We start from the raw sequence: 23277 nt of genomic DNA on the forward strand, positions 1-23277 counted from the left end.
TAATGTAAAAAAAGTTCTTAACGTTTAAAACCTTCGTTTAAACTTATATATATACGAAATCGATAAAAATGGCGAACTTTTCGTTAAATATTTTTATCGAAAGGATACTTCTTGTATCCAATCAATCTCAGAGATATTCTATAATAAATGAATATCTTCAACGATAGTACATCGACAATGTAATATTTAATATAGTTACATTAAACTTTTTCGTAAAACAAACGGACATGTAGTTCTCTATTATGAATTTATAATTTAGCGGGCATCTTGTGACGTCATCTTTTAGATAAATTTCATAAAAGATCCGTATAGTGGAGCTAGTATCTACTACTTACAAAAATGGTTGCGCCTATAAGGCATCATTTTATTATGCGTAGTTGTGTATCCTAATATATCTCATTCGTTGTAAACATTAAAGTTAGAAAAATGGTACAAAGGAAAATATCTGTGCGAAATTGTGTACTTGGTTACGCCAGTAATCACATATCCATAGTAATTAGATATATTCAAAAAAAAGAAAATCTTTTGGTTACTTACTGTGGAAACAAATTTTTTAATTATGGATGAGCACACTTTAACTTTCTCAGTGTGTTTTGAATTCATCCTAACAGTATATCTTGTTTATCTGCGGATACCTGTCGCATTTATGCAGCTGCAGAAAATATTGTATATGCATGGAGAAAAGGTAAAGAATTAAAACATACCTACAAAGGACATGAATATTCTATACACATTATATTACCTTTTTAATTACATTTACTCTCAGTCGATAAGAATAATAACTTCAAAGTTTAGGATGTAAAAACAGAAGAATTAATTTTAAAATTAAACTTTTCTAATGAAATATTTCAAATAATGACGTTGACATATATTCATATTTATATGGATAATGTTGTATTCAATAACTAATACGGGATATTTACAACTGTAAAATTTGAAAATAATGAAGATGATTTATATATTCAAGGAATAGAATAGAAATATCATAGCTTTAAAGCAAATAACTATGATAGATATTATAGCCATAGGTCTATATGAGGAAAAAATTATATTGCATAATCTTAAATTATATATAATTTAATAGAATAATCTTAAATAGAAACAATCTTTTAATTGATCCAAAATTAGGTTGCTATAATGTAGATTATATTTTGTAACGACGACCATTGTATTATGGTTACAGAAAGTTTAAGCATATATATTGTATTTTGGAATCAGAGAAAGATTGAAAGCCAAGTTAAACAAAGTTCACTTTGGTGCTATTTAAGTTTAAACTATTTATCAAATAAAAATATGACAGGGCTATTTCGAGCTGTCAACAATAATATGTTTTTATAGTAACAATAGCAATAATATATTAACTGTAGAGATTTCATTAAAAATTGATTCTTTGCTTAAAATATTTTTTACTATTATTATTTTAATAATTTAATAAGAGTCTAGGAAGATTTTCTTTTAATAAAAAAGCGATTAAGAAAAACGTTAGAATCATAGAAAATTGAATGCTTTCTTGATAAATTTAAAAAAAAATTTTGCAGAAAATCTATAGAAAAGGAATAGAGCTATATAGTAGCTTTTCATTCTGGTCTAGGCACAGTTACTACGTTGTCTTATGATTTATTAAAGATGGATGATCATAAATTATCAGAAAGGTTTAAAAATAATCGTAATGCTACTTGTGCCTTACCAAATGTGAAAATTTTGTTATTATGGCAATAAACGTGAAATGCATAAAAATTCGATAAGGGACATAGTGATAAATGTTTTAAATAGAAATTATTGCTAGAAGGGATTTCTTAATAAAATTTTAAGGTTTCAAATCTAAGAATGGTAAGTAAATTTTAATAGAAAATAGAAATATTTTTTGTATCTCAAATTTTTGTTTAAATTAAATATTATATAAAATTAAGATACATTCAAAGTTAAAATGACTACTATAACACTACCTGAATCAATAGAATGGATGTGATATTACAAATCATAATGAATTGAATATAATTTCAAAACTTGCATTAAAAGATTTTGCAGTGATTTTAATTGATTTAAATATAAAAAAAATAATGAGACATTTTTATGGACATAAAGGACAACTAATAGATGCAATATTTTGTCTTGATACGAGATAATTAATCATATCTTCTATAGATTGTACAACAAGGATTTGGGATATCTTATCTTCTCGTTTAATGGATTTATTTCAAATAATTTTGTATAAAGTCTTTGTATACGTGACTATTTTGGTTAAGTTTAATTCATTTATACATAAATATATTTTAAAAGTATATGATTTATTTAGATTCCAGACGCATGTATGTCTACATTTTTCTTCTACTGAAGAATTTCTTCGTGTAATATGAGAATATATTTGTAGTCAAATCATATAATTTATTCTCACATTTTGATACAAACTATAAATGAAGAAGATATAATATCTATAATTAATTTTTTAATATCTATAATTATATCATGGAAATTACTCAACAAGACAACAAAGATCTTAATGAAAATGAATTAGAATATATTTTTCTAGAGCAGCTTAACATAATCTAGATCGCAAAACTTACTTAACGTAGATATAACTAAGAAAAGAAAACAAATATTTAAGGCTCCAGAAAAATCACTGTTCCTTTTTGCTAACTATTTTCATTAGACATCAAATTTGACTTCGCAAAAGTAAAGAATTCATTCATTCAATTTGGACAACCACACAGAGGGCAAAGTCTGGATTTTATCTCTTTTTTGTTGGATTCTTTAGCTCTTGTTCATGTAAATATTTTGAATTAATTGTGAGTTTCTATTATGTTTTTGTACATTTTATTATTCTTAATGAAAGTTTTGGTAACAGTACAATTAAAGAATACAAAAAATAAAATAAAAAATTTATTTCGCAAATTTACTATTTATATAAAAAATATTATTTTTTTCAATCCTATGTTCAATAGATATATATATATTGTGTAAGAATATTTCCAAAGTATATTATCCAAAAGTATTATATCCACCACTTCTGTTATCAGATCTTAACTCGATTGAGAACTTATGGGACGTGCTAGATTGATAAATTAAAGAAATGACAATAACTTCATGTTATATAACAAGAAAATTATTAATTGTTAAAAGCATCCAATTATTAAAACGTATTATTTAACAAATATTATAAATTATGTAAATAAAATTTTCAGATCTTATAAAAGGCTTTTTTAATATCAAATAATAGTAGTACAGTTTTATTTCCTTTGTTAAAATTTGTACTAATATCTGTTGTGCTAATATGTGTTAACTTTTCTCGTTTGTTGGACTGTGTTGTGTTTCTCTCTGAAATCAAATCGGTGATATCTGCAATGTTTCATGCCTATTTTGTCTTTCTAAAATAAAATAATTTTTTCCATTATTTTATTCATGATTAGAAGTAGATTTACTGGTTTATAATTTCCTGGTTATCGACTTTTTCCTTGATTTATGTATAGGAATGACTAACCCTGTTTTCCAGTGCTGAAGAAAATGTGCAAGTTTAAATGATTGGTTGATGATGTACATTAATAGTACGATTAGCTTTTTTGATAACTATTTAAGAGCGATATTTTGAATATCATGTCCAATGTAAAAACGAGGACTCGCGTAACAATCATTAACTTAGAGTGATTTATCTTACCACTCACTTTTAATAAAAATGTTATATTATAGATAGGTAACTCAAAAATCATGAATATTTCAAAAATTCTGTTTACGAACTTTAGTAGGCACAACGAAACGATGCAATTTTTATTCAAGCTATTTTCAGATATCTTTCATTGTTTTTGAGATATTTCATGAAAAAAAAATTTTGATTTTTTTTTTTTCAAAGGTTGATTTCATTCCTTAAAGCTGAATTATGAAACGAAAAAAATATTAATTTAAAATATTAAATATTAATTAATTTAAAAGTTGCTCTCAAATGGATACAAAACTGGAGAATATTTTCGAGAACAACTGTCGCTAAAAATTTTCAAGTGAATGGCTTCCTTAAGGATCAAAGAATATACACTTAATTCAAAATCTAAATGGAATGCAATATTTAAATTTTAATTCTGACATAATGAATTTAGAAAATCTGATGGATTTATTAACGAATATTTTTTTACAGATGTGTATAGCCAGGATCAAAATACCAAGCTTATTTGTATTTCCAAGAGAACTCTCCAAGAGCTATTCCTCTGTTTCCATTTGAGAGTATGCTACAACGCAATCAGTTCTCATATAGTTGAACCGTGCTCTCAAATAATTACTTTTATATAGTGTCCACAAATAAGAAATACTCTCAACACCAATTCCTGATAGTTTTACTCTTAAATGGACACATGTCTTGAAGGAATCACGATCCATTTAGAAGCTTGAAAAATTTGTAAAATTCGAAATTTTTTTCTCAGAAACGATTGGTAGAAATGAGACGTATTTTTTTTATTTAAAGGTATTGAGAGCTTTCAAAAAGATTATCCAAAAATATCAAAAAATATGGCTGCCATCAAACAGTGAATTTTTGTTTGAAGATATTCGGAGATGGACATTCTTCAGCTAAACGATGAATTTGGAATCAACAAATGAAACGGTTCAAGGTAACACCAAAAACGAGTCGTTGATCACGTTGGACTTTTAAAATCGATTATTTTTTACAAGATGATGACGAATTAAAACTCAAACATGGAAAATTTATAAGAAAAATCATCATTTCTACATAATTATTAAAAAATTGAGATCGATTTAAAAAAAGTAGGATTCTGTGTAAATTTTCTATTGTGTATTTTGTATAAATTTGAAAACGATTCATTTAGCGGTTTTTTTAGATATATCCATTGGCTTGGAAAAAAGTATTTTGAGAAAAGGCCGCTTTACTAATTGAATAATCACTGATTTTTGGATAAAGTCTTATAAATTTTATCAGGTTCTTGATCAAATTCGGAATACAAGCTTGTTATTGATCTTATGAAATACCGAATACGTATTATTAGTTAATTATTGATTTTACAAAATGCAAAATACCGAATTATTACTTGGTTATTGATTTTACAGATTTCAGAATACGAACTTATTACTTAATTGCCAGCATCATAGAATACTATATATAGGCTTATTACTTACTTAGTACCTACTTAGTACCTACTTAGTTACCGACTTTACAGAAAGACGAATAATGACCGACTTGATTTTTCTTCTGATTGACTCTTTCTAATTTTCCCTCTCTTCAAATGCATTTAGCTGATCATCTATGAAACTTGCATCCTATTGGATAATAATTTTATTACTAGGATTTTGATTGATCTATATATAAACAAAAGGTCTATTGCATCAAGAGATGACGTCTGGCTGATGCCAAGATTCAAGGAATTTCTAGAAGTGCATGTTCAGAAAAAAAAAAATTGGAGATTTAAACTGTTTATGCCTCTGGAGCTGACAGTGAGCGCATGAGTAGCTGAATCCAATTCAATGTGATAATCAGCCAATGACTGCAGTCTCATCAACCAATAGAAATGAAGCTATTGACGAGACGGTAATTATGAGGTAGCATACGTTATATTTTTGTCTTCATTTCTTTTTTATATTTGTTATTCTACAAAAAAGATAGACAGGAAGTGAAAGAGAGAATGAGAAAGAAAGAAAGAGAGAGACAATCATGTCTTTATTCAATAAGGAACTACTAAGTAAAGACGAAAGAACTGTTTTTTTCTCAGTGATAACACAGTTTCTTCGTACTTGATTTTTTTTCTATTTGTCTCCTTCGACAAATATATCTTTAAAAAGTGATACAAAGTGATCTAATGATAATGCAAGGATAAATAAAAAAAAAATCTAATTATATTTAATCTCATCGTCGTTCTTGTTCAAAGAGAAAATAAATCGTTTTCAATTAGATGATCAAATTAATTAGAATTTATCACTGATTTATCTGAATTTATGTGGAAAAATTCTCAAAATTCAAATATCGTTCTGATAACTAACTAACAATTAGGTTAGATAATACAGTATATAGATAATACAATTAGATATAATGTATTTATATTTGTACTTTTGGTTTTTTTATAAATCGAATTAGACGTTTGTTCAAAGAGATTATTGCGAGTGTTGATGTTTTCCTAAGATCTATTTTTTATTCTCTTTCTTTTTTCATTCTTTACTTTTGAATTGTCCTGTTTGCAAAAGTAAATTTTGAAATAACTGTTATATCGTTTCTAACTTAGCTATCTCTCTAGACAACAGTTCTTGCTAGTCGGAGTGGAGGAATAAAAAGAGTCGGTATAACACGAAATTTATACCAACGAACAAAGATTCGAAAAGAGTAACATAATATAGTTTCTTAAATTAAAATTTAATTTTCTAAGAAAGAAAAATTTTTGTCAATTTGTTTGATCAAAGAGAATCGAAGAGGATCGTAATTGTTAAAAATTGGTAGAAGAATATATGGTATCTATGACTTAAAAGTAGCACTATCAATTTGGAGAATAATAGATGGAAACGTAAAAAGGTGATTCCAAAAGGTATAATGAATTTCTTGTACTAATTATTAAGAAAAATAATTTTTAAAGATCAATGTGACGAAGATCTGAAAAATATTGACATGCAGACTTATAAATATATATTATTTTAAAAAATGTATTATTAATTTAAATATTTTATGAATAATAAATCATGAAATATTATATTTAAAAGAAAATTTTGTACTATATTTGTGACTGTAGATGGTCATAACATGAATCTTCTCTCCTCATTTTAATCAAGTTTTTCTCATTATGATCTACTAGATCCTATTTTATTATTCTATTATTCTACATTCTATTATTCTATATTATATATTATATATATTTTATTATTTTATTTTATATTTTATTTTATATTTTATGTTCTATATTCTAATAATAGAGGTAGTGCTTAATGAACCATTATTTACTCATCTATGTATATTATCCATATATATGTATATATATATATAGCCATATCTATGTATATTATGTAATATTTTCTTTTCTTTTACATTTCGTCTCTTTTAATAAATTATAATATATATTATTATTGAATTATACCAGATTCTTGTTCTTAATTTAATTAATTAATTTCTGCAGTACTACAGAAGAGTCAAGTGGCAGCAAAGTATTACAAGATTTTAACGAATTTGGGTGGATGAATATGAATCATACATTATAATAATCAATAATATCAGCATCCACTATAGTGTTTGTCAGTTTCTCCAAACGCAAAAAATTATTTTTAACAAATGAATTATTTTTATAAATATTACAATTATGAAATTGGTATTGAATTGGGTTGAGAGACACTTTTCTTCTTAAGCCTAGGTAAACTGTTTAACACATCTCTTTCAATGTAGAAAATTGAAAAATGATGATTCCAAATGGTGAAAAATCATAGCATGAGATCATTATTTTTCGTTGGTAAGTCAAAAAAATCGCTAGATATGAATTAAATCGATAGTTTCAATTATTTTAATATATATTATATCACTGTCTATTCCACTAATTACAACGATTTCTTTAAGTTTTTTAAGCTGGACCAATGCTCAAAGATAGTAACGTTTATTGCAATTTTGAAAATTGCAATCGTTTCTAAAAAGGTAAGAATCTGTATCTGGAATACAATTCTTTATAATCCATATGTTTCTCTATCCTGATAACAATGTCTATCTTTTTCACAGTTATAATATTTTGGTAGCAACAACAAAAGAAAGAAGAAACTTTCTTTACTGAACTACTGAAATATCATAAATTATTGTGTATGTGATATTAATTCGCTGGCATCACAGTCCACAGAATAATCAGAGGCAGTTGGAACGGATGCAACTATAACGTGAACTCCATTTTTTCATTGTGAGATCTTAATAACTAATTTTCAACATCAGCTATAGCAATCCAGTTCTCAGAATAATCAACAAAACATATTCTACATCTTTTGATTTTTGTAGCAGCAGCTAAGCTATTTATGGTATTTACTGAGTCGAGTCGATATACATTTTCCTTCATATGGCTTTTCTCATTGTTATCATGATCGTTGTCACCACGTGATCATTATTAGCGTGGTTAACTTGACGAGTCGCCGAACATTAAATAAATAGGTGAGATGTTGTCATTGCGTATTCTGTTTATAATTTTGAGAACAAAATTGCAATTTTTTTCTTATTATTTTTTATAATCATACCTTAAGAGTTTAAATCAAAGATATCCAAATTTGACTCATAAATTTTATTGTTTCTTATATCTACTTTATTCATTTGATTTTCTTCAATGGATTTTCTCTTTCATTGTATTACAACTTTCCAGGATTTTTACAGTTGTTACTAATGCTTATAACATTACTACGCTTAGTTTATAAATGAAGAATTTTTATATGTATCGCTCATTTGAATTATAATATTTAAAAATGCTGAAGGAGTAAATATACTTAAATGAGGGTAATCTAAAATATAACAATAAAAAATATTACAGTAGGGGAGGAGAATTATTTCTCCTTGAACAAAAAGCATTTATCTCTGACCTCGATAAAGGTTGATACATAAAAACTTGGTTATATGATAACTATAAGATATATAAAGGATGGAATAAATAATAGGTTTTTATATTTAGATTTCTCTTTGATATTAAGTTATTTAATTAAAATACTACAAATATATCTATTATCATAATAAAAGTTATAAGTTTGAATACTACTTCTTAAAGATGATGATATACGGTAATGTTTCAACGCATTTCCAATGGGAAAATTTTAAGTTCGTATGAGTGGCAGTGTAATGTGATTACTTAGCTATCGATTTATCAGAATTTGGGTACGATCCTGGTACAGATACGTGGAAAAGTTATAAATTCAAACATGCTGCATACAATATGCGATTATATTGACTAATTACGAAGGATTTTGGTGGATGGTATTCGGAAAGATATTTAAAATGATATAATAAGTAAATTATTATAAAAATGAAACACTAATACAAATGTTTGTATTTAGAAAATTATTTTGTATAGACAATTTTAAAATATGTTATACACAACTGCAGTTGGTTGGGACAATTTGGACAAAAAGTTATTACTTTTTTTATATCATTTTTTGCTTTTGATTAGTCCACAAAGTTGTTTCTATAATACATATGCAGATCTAATGCTTACTCTAGAAGCATTTTCTTTAACTCCAATATTGATGCTGCTTAGATGCAAAAGAAGGTTCTGTTATGTTTGTAGGGATCTGTAATAACTCTTGAACTAATGGTTTTCTGTATTATCTTATTTTTATATTTTTTGCTGTTGTTAGATTGTAAATCATAAAAACGTTTACCATCATAATTCTAAGCAGAAATTATATACCATATTTATAGTACCATTTCATCTCTGTTTTAATTGTGATTAGATACAATACTAATTGATCCAAGCAATCTATTGTAGATCTTCATAGTTCATGTATATTCGTAGACCTACGGAAAGTATAATCTCTCAGTATTGAACCTATTTGCAGAGAAGGTGATATCTATAGAGTGAGATTTCACTCCCAGAAGTGCGCTTTAGATAAATATCTCTGTCAAACTGTGCTCAAGGCGTAACGGAACAATTTTCATTTTACCTGTGCAGTGCGCCTTATATTGTTATCTGTCATTATCATATAACTGATTCGTCTCAGTAGTTTCTGGAAAGGTTCTTATATTGTCTCATCGATGCTGACTATGGTGAGACATTGGAGTGGATCCATTTTGTTGAATTCTTCGAATAGTCTTGCGATAAACTGCAGCTTTATTCCTATCGCGTTCATTATGATTAGCAGATTATGTTGCAACACGTTCTTTTCAATGATGATATTCTACGTCATGTCGAAGCTGGCTAACACATGAAGATCTAGCTCAATCACAACATCTTCAAACTGAATAGTTTCGGTAACCGATTGTTATGTAAGTTCTCTAGAAGAACTGTCACAATTTATGAGATACCTCACGGATTGTTTTCAATACAATCTCGTCAATAGTATTGGATAAAATTTACTTAGTAAATTATTGCATTTGTATATACGATGGAAATTAGCAATGTTAAAAGAAGAATATGTTATTTTTTTTAAACAAACAATTTTATTTTTCAAGTGAATAATACAATTCGAAACATGGTGTAATACACCATAATATGATCATTACAATTTTTACAAAAATAACTACTTTCCTTACGAACATTTGACTTCTTACACAGTGCACATCGTTTTGTTGGGTGGCATTTTTTTTGTTGGAGGTATTTTTAAAGGGAAATATCTAGATTTCATTCTAACCGGCAACTTTTTTTTGACTTGCTTCTTCTATAGCGAGAATTTTCTATTGGTGTATAATACTTTTCTAATAATCCTGATATAATGTCTTCTTTTATTTCACGAAAAGTTTTTCTTTTTTTGTGAAAACAAATGTTTGTATACCAAATTTTTCTCGTTTGAAAGGAATGTATTGTTTGAATGACAGTTTATCTTTCTATAATATCAAGCTTTCATCTACAACGATGTATCGACCTTGTCGTTATGCATTTTGGAAACGTATCAATAAAATATCAATAATGGATTATATTTTATAAGTTTTGTCAATAACTTCTGGGTTTCTTCTACTATTATCTGAATCGTTGAAATGAAGGAATCGTAGAATTTATAAAAACTGCTCTTGGCATATTTTTCCTTAGAAATGGTAAGTTTTACATTGGATCTGTACTCTAGTACATACAATGAGTATAAAAAGCATTTGTACAGCAGTCAATTTGAATAAAAACTTAGTAGAACTTTGTTTATTATAAAAAAATATTAACAAAAAATATATACACATTTTTAGAAATCTCTAAAACGAATGTTATTAAAAAATAATTATTTACTTATATTTGTTATGAAAATATTAACAAATTTTCAGAAATTATCAGAAAATATACGTATAATAAGTATTCATATAGTTCTTTATTGGTAACATTATACAAGATAAGATAATACATCTTTTATCAATATATTTAGGATCAGTATATTTAGATATGTTGTCAATACAGATAGTGTTCTAAATTCATATAGTCGACAGTGATAATTATAAAATGGGACAAAAAGGCAAGGAAGGAAATCACTGAAGAAAAAAGAAAAATTATTATAAGTTTACATAATAAATCCAAAACATTGAATGAAATTTCTAAAATTGAAAATAAACCATGGTCCACGATTCAGATATGGGGACCGAAAAACTTTAAAAAATAATCCATGAAACAAATGTAAATGTAAAATAAATGAGGACACTAGTCGATGGATAATTCGAAAAATAGAACAAAATCCGAAGATAAGTACAGGAAACATCATTGCTAAACTTAAAAATAATCTTAATATTAATGTGTGCAATAGTACAGTGCATAATTTTTTACGAGCTGCAGTATACCATAGAAAATATATAGAGTAGCCCGTGAAAAAAGTTTTGTAAATGAAGTTAATAGAAAAAAACAATTAGAATTTGCGAAAAAATATGTCAATGTTCCTATGGAGTACTGGAATTGTGTTATATTTACTAATGAAAGTAAATTTAACTTATTTAGTTCGGATGGACGATGTACTGTATAGAGAAAAAAATAGCGAATATGGGAAAAACAATTTGCAGGCGTCCGTAAAGCATGGAGAAGGCTCGATCACAGTTTGGTGCAGCATAAATGCAAATGCGGTTGGATCTCTCCATTTTATGAAGATGATGGTATCATGGATCATAAATTGTATATTAATATTTTAACACATCCAAGTCAGTGCGAATAAGATTGAATTACAGGACAATTATGAGTTTTTACAAAATAATGATCGACGATAATGGATCCTATATAATGTACCAAATCAATTAAAAATCCCTCCATAGCCTTCAGATTTGAACGTTATAAAACACTTATTAGGTTATTTCGAAGAAAAAATTCGTGATCATTTCTTCGAAAAAAGATTTTAAAAAATGCGCTCTTAGAAGAGTGGAATAAAATTTCTAATACTAAAACCGGAAATTTAGTAAATTCGATGCCATAAAGACTTATACAATCTAAAGGGAATCCCACTAGATACTAAAATTGCAAATAAATTGCTTTTTTATTACATTTATGTATTATGTATTATGTATGTTGTAAACGTAAAAATGTACGAATACTTATTATGCATACATTTTCTGCTAATTTTAAAAAATTTGTTTATATTTTCATAACAAATATAAATAAATAATTATTTTTTAATAACATTCGTTTTAGAGATTTCTGAAAATATATATATATATAACATTTTTTGTAATAAACAAAGTTTTACAAAGTTTTTGTTAAAATTCATTGTTGTACGAATACTTTTTATATTTACTATAGATAATGTAAAATGGATGAAGTAGACATATCGGATGATATGATTTTGGATCTTTCACGTCTTTATCATCTCCCTTCAGGAGTACTCTTAAGGAACTCTTTGCCCAGATAAAGGGAAACATAGATACTCCATCGAAGGTATTCGTTAAACAATTCTACGAAGTGACTCGGGATAGCAGTGAAGTCTCTTTCGCATACATATTTCTATATTAAATCCGACACTGGAACTTTATCGTTCTTGAGCGATTTAATTATTTGTACTACCTCATCCTTCATGAAAGGGGGCATTCACCGTTTTGGAAGCGATACGCGAGCTACCTTTTATTAATCATTGCTCTGGGACATCCTCCGATTCGCGTGCGTGTCAAGGAATACGCTGGCAGTTTCTTTCATACTCGTCAAACTAATACCGTTCCGCCTGAGGATACTGATAACCTTTTCAACTCGAAGTTTGTTGGACTGATGCTTATATACGATAGCTCTAGTGCTTCGAATTATCATGCGTTACAAATTCCCTCCAGCTTCCGAATTTTGCTTAACGGACTTTCTTATTACATAACCACAAAGAAGAACAGTAAACAATAGCAGTAAACAGAGGCGCGCCTCTGTCTCTCTCCTTTTTGTACACGCTTCTTAACCTAGCTATTGGAATTAAAGAAAGCTTGCAGTAATTCGCGCTTAATAAAGGCGAATGGATCGTAATGATAGAAAAAATGGCTTAATCAGACTTTCAAGGATTGGTCGTACCTTGATATGCAAGATGACACATAAAAAAGTTAAAGAAGCAAGTTAATATGCTACGACGCTACAAATTCATTAAAATCAGATTATTAATGATCTGACTATATATATATTATTATTTCACATTAAATTTCGAACCTAAACAAAGAATTAATCGATATTTTTTATATCCTAAATATTATTTCTTATAATATTTTCTATACAATAAAATAGCATTACAATTTAAAGCCAGTTGACGGTCACCACGTTGTTGCACCAGTTCTCATCCCACGTTCGTTCTGAGCACGTCGTTCGAGGTGCACTAACGTAGTTAATGTCGGAATATGTAGATGGAAGACTGAAAGTAAAAAAATAAGAATATAATTCATAACATTCATCATTTGAATACATTTTATGAAAGATTCACTTAATGGCATTAATATCTATTATTTTCAAAAATAATAGCGCTCAAAAGGCATTATTTCCAACATAGTTGTGTTCCAAAATTTATTTAATCTGGTGTTAATATTAAAGTTAAAAAAGTAGTATAAAACAAAGTATTTGTTAAAATTGTGCATTTGCTTATGTCAGTAATCACACACCTCTCTAGTAATTACATATATTCTAAGAACAAAAAAAAATCTTTTGATTGTTTATATTGGAAGAGAATTTTATAATAATGAATTTATTTTACCTTTCTCATTATATCCGGAACTCATTCTAAAAATATACCTTCCTCATCTACAAATACCTATTGCATTTATACAGCCGCAGAAAAAAATATATATACATGGAAAAGAAGCATGGAATTAAAATATACCTACAAGACACAAACATTCTGTACATATTATATTACCTTTTGGATCACATTTACTTTTAGTCAATGAGTGTAGTATTGTCAAAGTTTGAGATATAAAAACAGAATAATTAATTTTAAATTAAATTTTTCTAATGAAATATTTCAAATGAAGATATTAATGTCACTTATATGAACAATTTTATTTTTTAACCAATAAGAATGTTTACAATTGTAGAATTTGATTATATAGCTAAATATATGGAGAAGAGAGTAAGGCAGTCATTCGTAAGATGTCTACAGACTTATATTCAGATACGAAGAAGTAATTTTGAATATCTTTTATGAAAATAATCAAATAGAAATTGTTGAAAATCAAATTTGCTATATAATTCGAAAACGAAATTAAATAGGAGACGGATTTTTTTATTGTTTAAATGTGTTTAAGTCCCCTAAAATATTTCTTTCTTATTCTAGGACACTTTGTATAATACTAATAGCATATTAATTATAACTAGCAAGTTTTTTCTTACAAACTATTAATGTATTAAATATATTTGGAAACTGAATTTCGTTATAAAATTTCATGACTATAAATTTATCGATAATAAAAGATTCATCCTTATCTACTTAATTTTTTTAACTTAGTTTTGTGCTAAACAATGATATAAGTATTGTTAATGTTAAAGTACTAAGTAGATCGTATTTATAAAAAGAATGAATATGTTGATATTGGAATTCTCTGATATAATGATGAGAGATTTAATAAATTCTTAATAAATATTAGTAGATACATAATATTAATATCAAGTAAAGATATCATGCCTGATTTTCCATGTGTTAAATTAAAATTTGTGCAAGCTTTTTATATTAAAGTTTGGAGGCCCTGAACATTTAAAAAAAAATAACTAATTTTAAAAAATTATGGCGTTTTCGTATACCATGGTATATATATTTACATTTTCACAGTCTAGTAGTACATTATATTATAAAGTCATTGTTTTATAGTATATATAAAGTAAGGAACCAATGGAACGATCTTAATGAAGTACTCTTAATTTGTTCGAGGTAATGATAACTTAAAAAAGTGTCAAATAATTTTTTTGTAAGAAATAGATCTGTCTTCAAAAAAAATTTTTTTTAAGAGTTAAGCATTTTAAAAAGATTTGAAAATATACTATTAGAATATAATTTAGATATAAATCTAACTTTATAATAATAATAATAATTTTTACATTGTATAAAAATTCAGTTTTTTTTTAATCATGATTCTTGTTGTAGAGAAAAATTCTAAAAACAAAAAATTAAGATTTTAAATAGGTTGAAATTTGACGAGAAAGTAGTAGCCATTGCTAAGGATATAAATTTAAATGAGTCAATAATCTGAACAATAAAAAGAAATAAAAACAAAATAAGAGCTACAGTTTTTTCTGGATCTTCATTAAATTTGAATAGAACTGCTTGAATAAAATATACTTTAATGAATAAAATGAAAAAGTCGATATGAATAGAAGATAACTGTTTCAAAAATATGCTTTTGAATAGTTATGTGATAAAACAAAAGGCACTTAAATTTTATGAACATGTAAAAGGACTTGAATGTGTTTCTTATAATTAATCACATAAGTATGAATTTAAAGCTAATAATGATAGGTTTAATAGATTTAGAAATTCATTTTTCTTGTACAATGCCAAAATTATGGGAAAAATTACATCAACAAATATAGAAAAAACTAAAAGATTTTAAAAAAATTTGCTAATGAAATGTTAATGAATTTGCCTTATTCTGGAAGAAAAGATATTATTGAATTGATTAATAGTTACTAAAATTTAAAGAAAGATGAACTTACACACTCCTACGATTCAAATAATAATAATAATGAAGAAAACCCATTACAAATTTTTAGTAAGTCAAACCAACATTTTATTTTAAACATATTAAATGAATTATTAGAATTGGCAAAAAAGTTAGAAGAACATTTTACTAATAATGATCCCAAATGATTTGTTAACAATTCGTTAACAATTATAAAATCTTTTATATGGTGGAGATATTGTTTTTTTATGATGGAAAATGAAAATGTGTGTAATCAATTCATGTATTCTCTACAAAACTGGAAAATTAAACAAAAACGAAACACCACATCGTAGTATTTAAAATATATTAAGCTCTGAGTTGATTAACTCATAAAAAATTTTGACCAAGAGAAAGACTTTTCTATTATTCTGATATCAGGTTGGCAAGCTTCATATAATAGGTAAAGGTATGAAAAAGGATTGTATTGTACGCCAAGAAACAGATAGATGAAACGTGTGATTACTATTATACTTGTCCAGATATAACCCCAAAAGATTACTTTTCTATAGGTACCATAACGCAGAGAACTTTAAAATGTTAAAAACAAATTTAATTTATATTAAAATAAAACAAATTAACAAATTGAAACATTTATGATCTACTCTTTTCAAAAATTTATAAAAACGTGCTTGAATTGTAGTTCTATTGGGTTGGCAACTAAGTGATTGCGGATTTTGTCGAAAGATGGATTTTACACTTTCCGCAATCACTTAGTTGCTAACCCAATATTATATCAAATAATGGTAGGAGTACAAAATATTAAAAAACTCAATTAAAATATCTTTTAAACAGTATAAGAAAAAGTAGTATGAGTATAATATACTAATTATTTTCTTTAATGTCATAAATCAGACAATACTGTTAAAAATCATAAAGATTGTAGGAAAACAGAATTGATTAATTAAATAACTAAAAATTAACAAATTAATATATTTACCATTTGCTTCTTTTGAACTTATTGAGCTTTTTATTACCCTTCATTAATCATTACTAAGTTATTAAACTAATTAAAAGAAAAAAGTTATAGTTCATTCTCAATTCAAAATATATTATTTATAATATTTAAACACAATACATACTCGGTAACTAATATATTGTTGAACTATTACCTTTGGTAACTTTTTATACAAAAAACATTCCTCAACATGAAGTTTTTGAGCAAATAAGGATTTAATTATTCCAATTTAAAACTTTTTATTGTTTTTAACAATGAAAAAACTACTTTTATCTAATGATCTCGACAGAAATATATTAGAGAAATTCTTCGAATCATTATTTTAAATAACTTTTTTAAGAACACACACAGAACTTGGCTTATGAATGTCGATCATTAATAATTAACACGTTGCCGCACACTTTTAATTTGACAATCGTACTCAGAAACACTTTTTTTTTTCAATTGTTCATGACTGCCATATAAAATTGAGCGTCATTCGCATGTTTGGAAGCGAAAATTATCACATTTTATCACAGTTTTTCCTTGAAAACTCTCGCCGGCTGTAACTGTCATTTGCTTATTACGACATGTTTTTCTCTTCCCAAAGCAAATGGCGGCTATGACCGTCGTGACGACTATATTAAATTTGCTTTACTAATTCAAAAATGGTTTCTATGAATAAAAGAGAGTAAAAAGGCCTAAGCTTAACACAAGAAAATCAGTTTCAAACAAAATTATCATTTGCAATTTATTTTGCTTACAAAATAATAAAAATAAAATAAAAATTAATTCGAGAAACAAATTAAAATTCAAGAAACAAATTATAAACGTACAAGAAAAAGCATTATAAAGGAATCAGCTTTACTGTAAATGAAAGAATTCGAAGCATTTTGGACACAATGGTGGGTTTTGCGGACAAGTTTTACATCTATATGAAGTCTCTTTTCTAATTTTGTTAGCCAAACATTGTCTGCAATGTAGAAAATAAGTTTTATGCTGAAAATTAATAGATTGGGGGATCTTTTCCAAGAAATGTTGTTGTGTAGAACCTGTGGATGTCAATGATAATGAATTTATTTGTTTCGGTCGAGCACGCCTAGATGTTAATGCCGCTAAATTCTTTCCAGAAATCTCAGTATTAGGGAATGTGATCAATGATTGCATCAGCAAATCTCTAAATTGTAGGAATGTCGTTGATTTATGAAACTGTTGATAGATGAAGTAGGAATTCCAAATGCAAAGGTCTAAAAGATGAAAAATAAGTTTTTTATACCATCTTATCGATTTTCGATAAGATCGAAATCACATCTGTCAACTCCTGACATTCAAATTATATTCAGCTATATCATTTGATTTATTCTTTTTTGTCCAAATTTGTTGGTAACTTCCACCATTTCGGGATGATGATTTGTTGTTATAAAAAAAAAGATTCCGTTTATCCCGCCATTTCGATGTTTGCCCTTTTTTAACTTTTTTGATCTCACTTCTTTCGGATTACCTTTTCTGTTAGAATAATGCGTTCCGGTCGTGTGTGTTTTATATGTTAGCAGCTCTTGACAGCTCGATACTGTTGTAAAAATTGTCCATAAAGAGATGATGTCCTTTACCCAAACATGGTTGCATCAATCGTAAAACAAAATTACTAGAATGCTTGGTTTCAAATAAATACTTTCCATATTCATTTGTGCAACTAACGAGTGTCTCAACTACATTTCTTGAGAACAGCTGATCAAAAATGTTTTTCGCACTAGAATACTTATCAGCATTCATTTTAATGCCGCATTTACCATCGTTAAATGCAAATTCAATCAATTTCTTTTTATTATCATACCACATATCGTCATCGTCGATAATCCTCTCATTATCTTTCGTTGTTGGTGAACAACTTGCACCATCGTCATCGGCAGGATCATCGATATTTTCTAGTGTCTCCTCAGATGACACTATCAAACGTTTCTTCTTCCGGCGTTGAGTTGCCTCACTATCGGCGCTAAAAGAGTCCGCTTCAACATCGGATTCTTCCGAAACAAGATTTTGATCGTCATCAGTGAGGTCGCAGTCACGTAATATTTTTCTAATCTTTTTCTTCTCTTTTCCGCAAAAGTTCATTTTAGCGATTAAAATTTTTCCTATATAAAGCGAGAAATATATGCACTTATGTACACCACTCACAGTCATATCGAAACAAAAATTTTTACTAATTTATGAAAAAATAAAATGTAAAATTAGCCGACGGAGTAAGTACACAGGTGTCAGTGTGTGATAATAATATAATATAAAAGAATATTATGTAAATATTAATAAACATTAAGAATACATAAACGTTATATACTAAAGAAGGCTTAAATGCAAACCGAAACGTTTATGCATTCTTTATATTTTTTCTATTATATTATTATCAATTTACATACACTGATACCTGTGTACATATTCTGTCGGCTAATTTTACTTTTTTATTTATTAAATTTTGAGAAGAGTAATTGATCTGTGTCTACTTAATTCATGGAAAAATACTTCAAGAATAAATAGTTCGTCCTCATAGAAATACACATTTTAACTCAGTGAAGTAAAATATACGAAACGTTCGGTACATGACTGTTATAATCGTCATTTGTCTCTGAATGCGAAAATATTCCGAATTGTTAAAGTATGAAAAATCGCACAGAAAAACAATTGATATGTTATCTGGAATGTTACATCTTTTTTTTTTGATGTATTACTGAATAATTAACAAATAAATGCATTAGTACATTTCGTACTAATAATGTTCCTTTTTTTATTAATTAAAATGTGCAAAATGGCTATAGCTGTCATTTGCCTACATATCGCCAAAAATCGGACGGCTATAGCCATCATTTGCGGCAACATGTTAATGGCTATCAATTAAAATATACGTTTTGATCATGGAAGTATCACACCTTGTTCGTTGCAATACAAATACCACACCGTATAGCTTAAGCATATATCACACTGGACAAAATCTATTAGGGAATGGCACTTCATTGAATACCATGACTGGTCACGTCTCAGTCTTCAGATTCGGCTAAATTTATCCGATAGAATGATAATAGAAAATTTCTTTTGTACTATTACACGTCATTGGCATCACGCGACATGAGTTATATCTTATGAAACGTCGTCGCGCCTTTAACATAAACTAACCCTAACAATTACTATATTGAGTTATTCACCAGGTGAAATATACAAATAATTTAAATGTAGAATCGTATTTGATGAAAGTGAAAATGAACATGAAAGTGGATATATAGAATGGATATATAGATAACAATAATAGAAATTAAATATGGTTTAATTCAATTGTCAAAGAAGCCAATTAAAAATCTTTTTCGAGTATATCTGGTATTAATATATAAAATATCAAAGTTTTAAAATATACTTTTCTAATAGAAGTTTACCTATTATTTTTAATGAAGAAATAATTTAGATGATTTATTTTGAATGATCTTATCATTTTAAAAATACTTGATACATTAAACTTTCCGAATGAAGTTAACTAGAAGTATTTAGAAAGTCTACTTGTTCAGTAATTGCGCAATCAATAATTCATTCTTCAACTACAACTTCGGGTAAGAATTTCATATCAAAAATCGGCGTTGGTTTCCGGACAATAGGAAATAGTTCAAATAAAATATTAATTAAATTATAATTCAATATATATTTACAATTTACAATTAAAATATAGTTCAATATATATTTTTAAAAAATTAAATAAGACATAATTTATAAAGAACATTACAACTTCTTTGGATTACTTTTTTGTCTTTTTAAAAATTGGATAATATGAAAAGTATTTTATTTGCACAATCTACTCCTTTTATATAATTATAATGTAATATTGATATAAACTTTTGAATTAATAATTTTGTCTATTTACGTCATCGTATTTTGTTAATCGTGCAATGTATTGCTAATATCAAATTTATATTTTTTTCCCCATTATTCCATACTTGTATAAGACCATTATTTCAATGAAAAATAGTTGACCACTTCTGAATATTACTGATTGAAAATTTTAAAGTAATTCTATTTCTCTGAATCTTATAGCACATTTGTATCTTCTTTTCTTAAGAATTTGAGCTATTTTGACATTATAATAATTATCTTGATAAATATAATGCATAGTTGTATAAAGCTAAATAAATAAAATCTTTAGAGAGTTGTTTCACAAATATATCATATTTCATTATTTCTGCAGGATTACATGTTCTGAGTCTGCCATATCATGGATTATGACATTTAATGACAGTTTTTGAGAAGGTTTATATATTTCATAAAAGTTTTTCAAAAAATAATAATAGATTGAACTCTTTACTGAAAACATTACTCTGTGAGTAATGTTTTCATTGTCAGTGTTATTAAAGTTTTTTATTATTTCTGGTTGTACATTATCTGATTAGATAGTTGTGTTCGTCAACTTAAGTTGATATTGATGAAATTGAAGTGGAACCTTCCTGATTATTTACAATTAATATTAATAACATTAATTATTTAATGTTATTAATAATTAAATATATTAATGATTATTATAAATAATTACAATTATTATAACTGATGTTATTATTCATATATATAATTCCATTTTCTTTCTTTGGAATCTCATTTTTGAACTGAGAAGATTTTTAATATATTGATTTTAATAAGTATACATTTGTTATGCTGCAAAAAATGGTGAACGCTGGGCAAACATATCGAAAAGGCATTAAGCAATTAGTATTGTTCAATCAAAAATCTTGCAACTATTGGAACACATTTAATATCTTTTCATATCAAAAGTGAGATACCAAAATTATAATTTAATAAGATGGATAAGATAAAGGAAAATGAAATATGTATAATGATGTTAATGAAAATAATTACCATTAATTAATTTAAATAATTAATATTAATGTTAATTGTAAATTATCAGGTAGGTTCCACTTCAATTCCATCGCCGTTGACTCAAGATGACGAATATGTAAATACTGTTCACTCGGATATTGGTAATACATAGTCGGAAATAATTTCAATTCAATACAATGTGTAAAAGAACCTATAAGAGGTAGCTCACATATTTTCAATTGACTAAACAATTGTATATAATTTAACTTTGATCCATGTAAATATGACATAAAGTAGCATAATTGTGATAAAAATATGTAAATCTGAGAGAATAGTTATTTATATTTTACATATAGCTTTAAAATATCTTTCTAAAAACTTAAAAGAAAAATTTATCAAATCAAGAGCACTATATAATTTATGTAAAGGGATGTTACTGTGAAAAAAGAAAAGTAGATGCAATTCATATATTAGAAGAAAAGATCGGAAAACAGAATAAAATTCAAGAAAAAAGAAATGATATTTTAAAATGTTTAATTTCTTTAATAGAAAATAATGTAGAATATATGGATAAATAAATAAAAAATATTTTGATTTATTTAGTTTAAATGAAGTTGGATTCAGATAACATGATAAATAACATTAGATAGATTATTAATACTTTTTTTTAATAACTCAATAGTAATATATAACTAATAATATATAACTTGGGGATATTTTTGTTTATTTATTGAATAGATTACTTTATATCCTTATTCAAAAAATATAGATTATATAGAGTTTGATCACAATATAAAATATGCTTACACTTGCTTTAAACATATAATTAAAAAAATACATCCAGCAGAAATCTTATGCTATCGGCAGTGCTTATTAAGCTGCTTATTCTGCTATATGCAACTATCAGCATGGAACGCTATAATGATGTTGTTTATGATACAAGTTTTAAATAAATTTCTGTAATAAACGTATTGGTTGGCGAAAAGAATACATATGTCGATATTGCAGTTTTCTAATATAGTGACGACTGTTCTTACAGATTTAATATAACCTTAATATATACGTATACATTAGTAGATACATAATATTGCACATATTATATACCATGTAAAGATATATCCACATATTGCGTTGCCTGATTTTCCATGTGCGAGTTTTTTATATTAAAGTTTGGGAGTATTGACAAATTCTGATATTATATAAATTCTAAATAGATCAACCAGAATAAATATCTCGAAATATTAGTTTTTTTAATACTGTGATTGTTTTTACAGCCTTGATAAATATTAGTATAATACATAATAATATAGTATTTTCCATATTAAAAATTTTAATACTTCGTATATATAATTATTGTTTTTATGACTTTTAACGTAATCTAATCAAGGTAGTTTTCAAATTAGAACAAAAAATATAAGACAGTTAAATTATATATATATATATTATATATATATATTGAGCTTTGCTGCGAATGTGTTTTAAAACAGTAAAATATAGTTTATGCTCGTCTTAAAATAATTATTATTTAGATGTGCATTCCTCTTAATTAATTAATCTACGTCATCGATTTTAGTAAGTATATTTTTCTAATTATATTTTAAATTAAGAAGTACGTACAAGAGTTTTCTCTTTCCAATAGTACTAACATATATACTATTATTGGCTTAGTATTAACGAAGAAAGATAGATTATTTATTGTAATAAAAAGGAAACTTATTAATAGGAAGGAAGAACGAGCTTCGTAATTACTAATATAACAATTTAGTTGCAGAGTGAGAGAGAGAGAGAGAGA

At 26.5% G+C, this 23277-nt stretch overlaps 1 protein-coding gene and 1 long non-coding RNA gene across 19 annotated transcripts; one reads left to right on the forward strand and one right to left on the reverse strand.

The window, feature by feature from the left end:
• Positions 1 to 341: 341 nt before the first annotated feature.
• Positions 342 to 10759, forward strand: LOC118450968 (uncharacterized). Of its 15 annotated transcripts, none has more exons than XR_014982915.1 (11): positions 342 to 685; positions 1592 to 1830; positions 2297 to 2766; positions 4124 to 4447; positions 4527 to 4746; positions 4821 to 5535; positions 6213 to 6509; positions 7092 to 7418; positions 7523 to 7597; positions 7679 to 7850; positions 7946 to 8660. It is a non-coding gene; the product is annotated as an uncharacterized LOC118450968 (long non-coding RNA). The 15 variants fall into 15 exon arrangements; XR_014982913.1 differs by having other exon boundaries at positions 1539 to 1830; positions 4527 to 4592; positions 5283 to 5535; positions 7946 to 8657; XR_014982914.1 differs by having other exon boundaries at positions 1539 to 1830; positions 4527 to 4592; positions 5313 to 5535; positions 7946 to 8657.
• LOC118450966 (uncharacterized) lies at positions 10398 to 18922 on the reverse strand. 4 transcript variants are annotated; one of them, XR_014982900.1, is made up of 3 exons: positions 18145 to 18922; positions 17696 to 17890; positions 17531 to 17616 (listed from the first exon to the last, which is right to left on the reverse strand). XR_014982900.1 is itself a non-coding variant. In XM_085661086.1 (2 exons), exons 1-2 carry the CDS (start codon positions 18822 to 18824, stop codon positions 13299 to 13301), a joined length of 462 nt encoding a protein of 153 aa, XP_085517212.1. In that variant the 5' UTR covers positions 18825 to 18922; the 3' UTR covers positions 10398 to 13298. The 4 variants fall into 4 exon arrangements, 2 of the variants coding, with proteins under 2 accessions (XP_085517212.1, XP_035742917.2); XM_085661086.1 differs by lacking the exons at positions 17531 to 17616; positions 17696 to 17890 and adding an exon at positions 10398 to 13413 and having other exon boundaries at positions 18478 to 18922; XM_035887024.2 differs by lacking the exons at positions 17531 to 17616; positions 17696 to 17890 and adding an exon at positions 10398 to 13413.
• Positions 18923 to 23277: the final 4355 nt, after the last annotated feature.

Source organism: Vespa mandarinia, chromosome 13 (assembly GCF_050613455.1).
Source record: "Vespa mandarinia isolate Hongniang chromosome 13, ASM5061345v1, whole genome shotgun sequence".
Classification (NCBI taxonomy): Eukaryota; Metazoa; Arthropoda; class Insecta; order Hymenoptera; family Vespidae; genus Vespa; species Vespa mandarinia.

Excerpts from the sequence above, each read along its gene's own strand:
- LOC118450966 (XM_035887024.2), bottom strand. The coding sequence starts at position 18,824 with ATGACTGTGAGTGGTGTACATAAGTGCATATATTTCTCGCTTTATATA.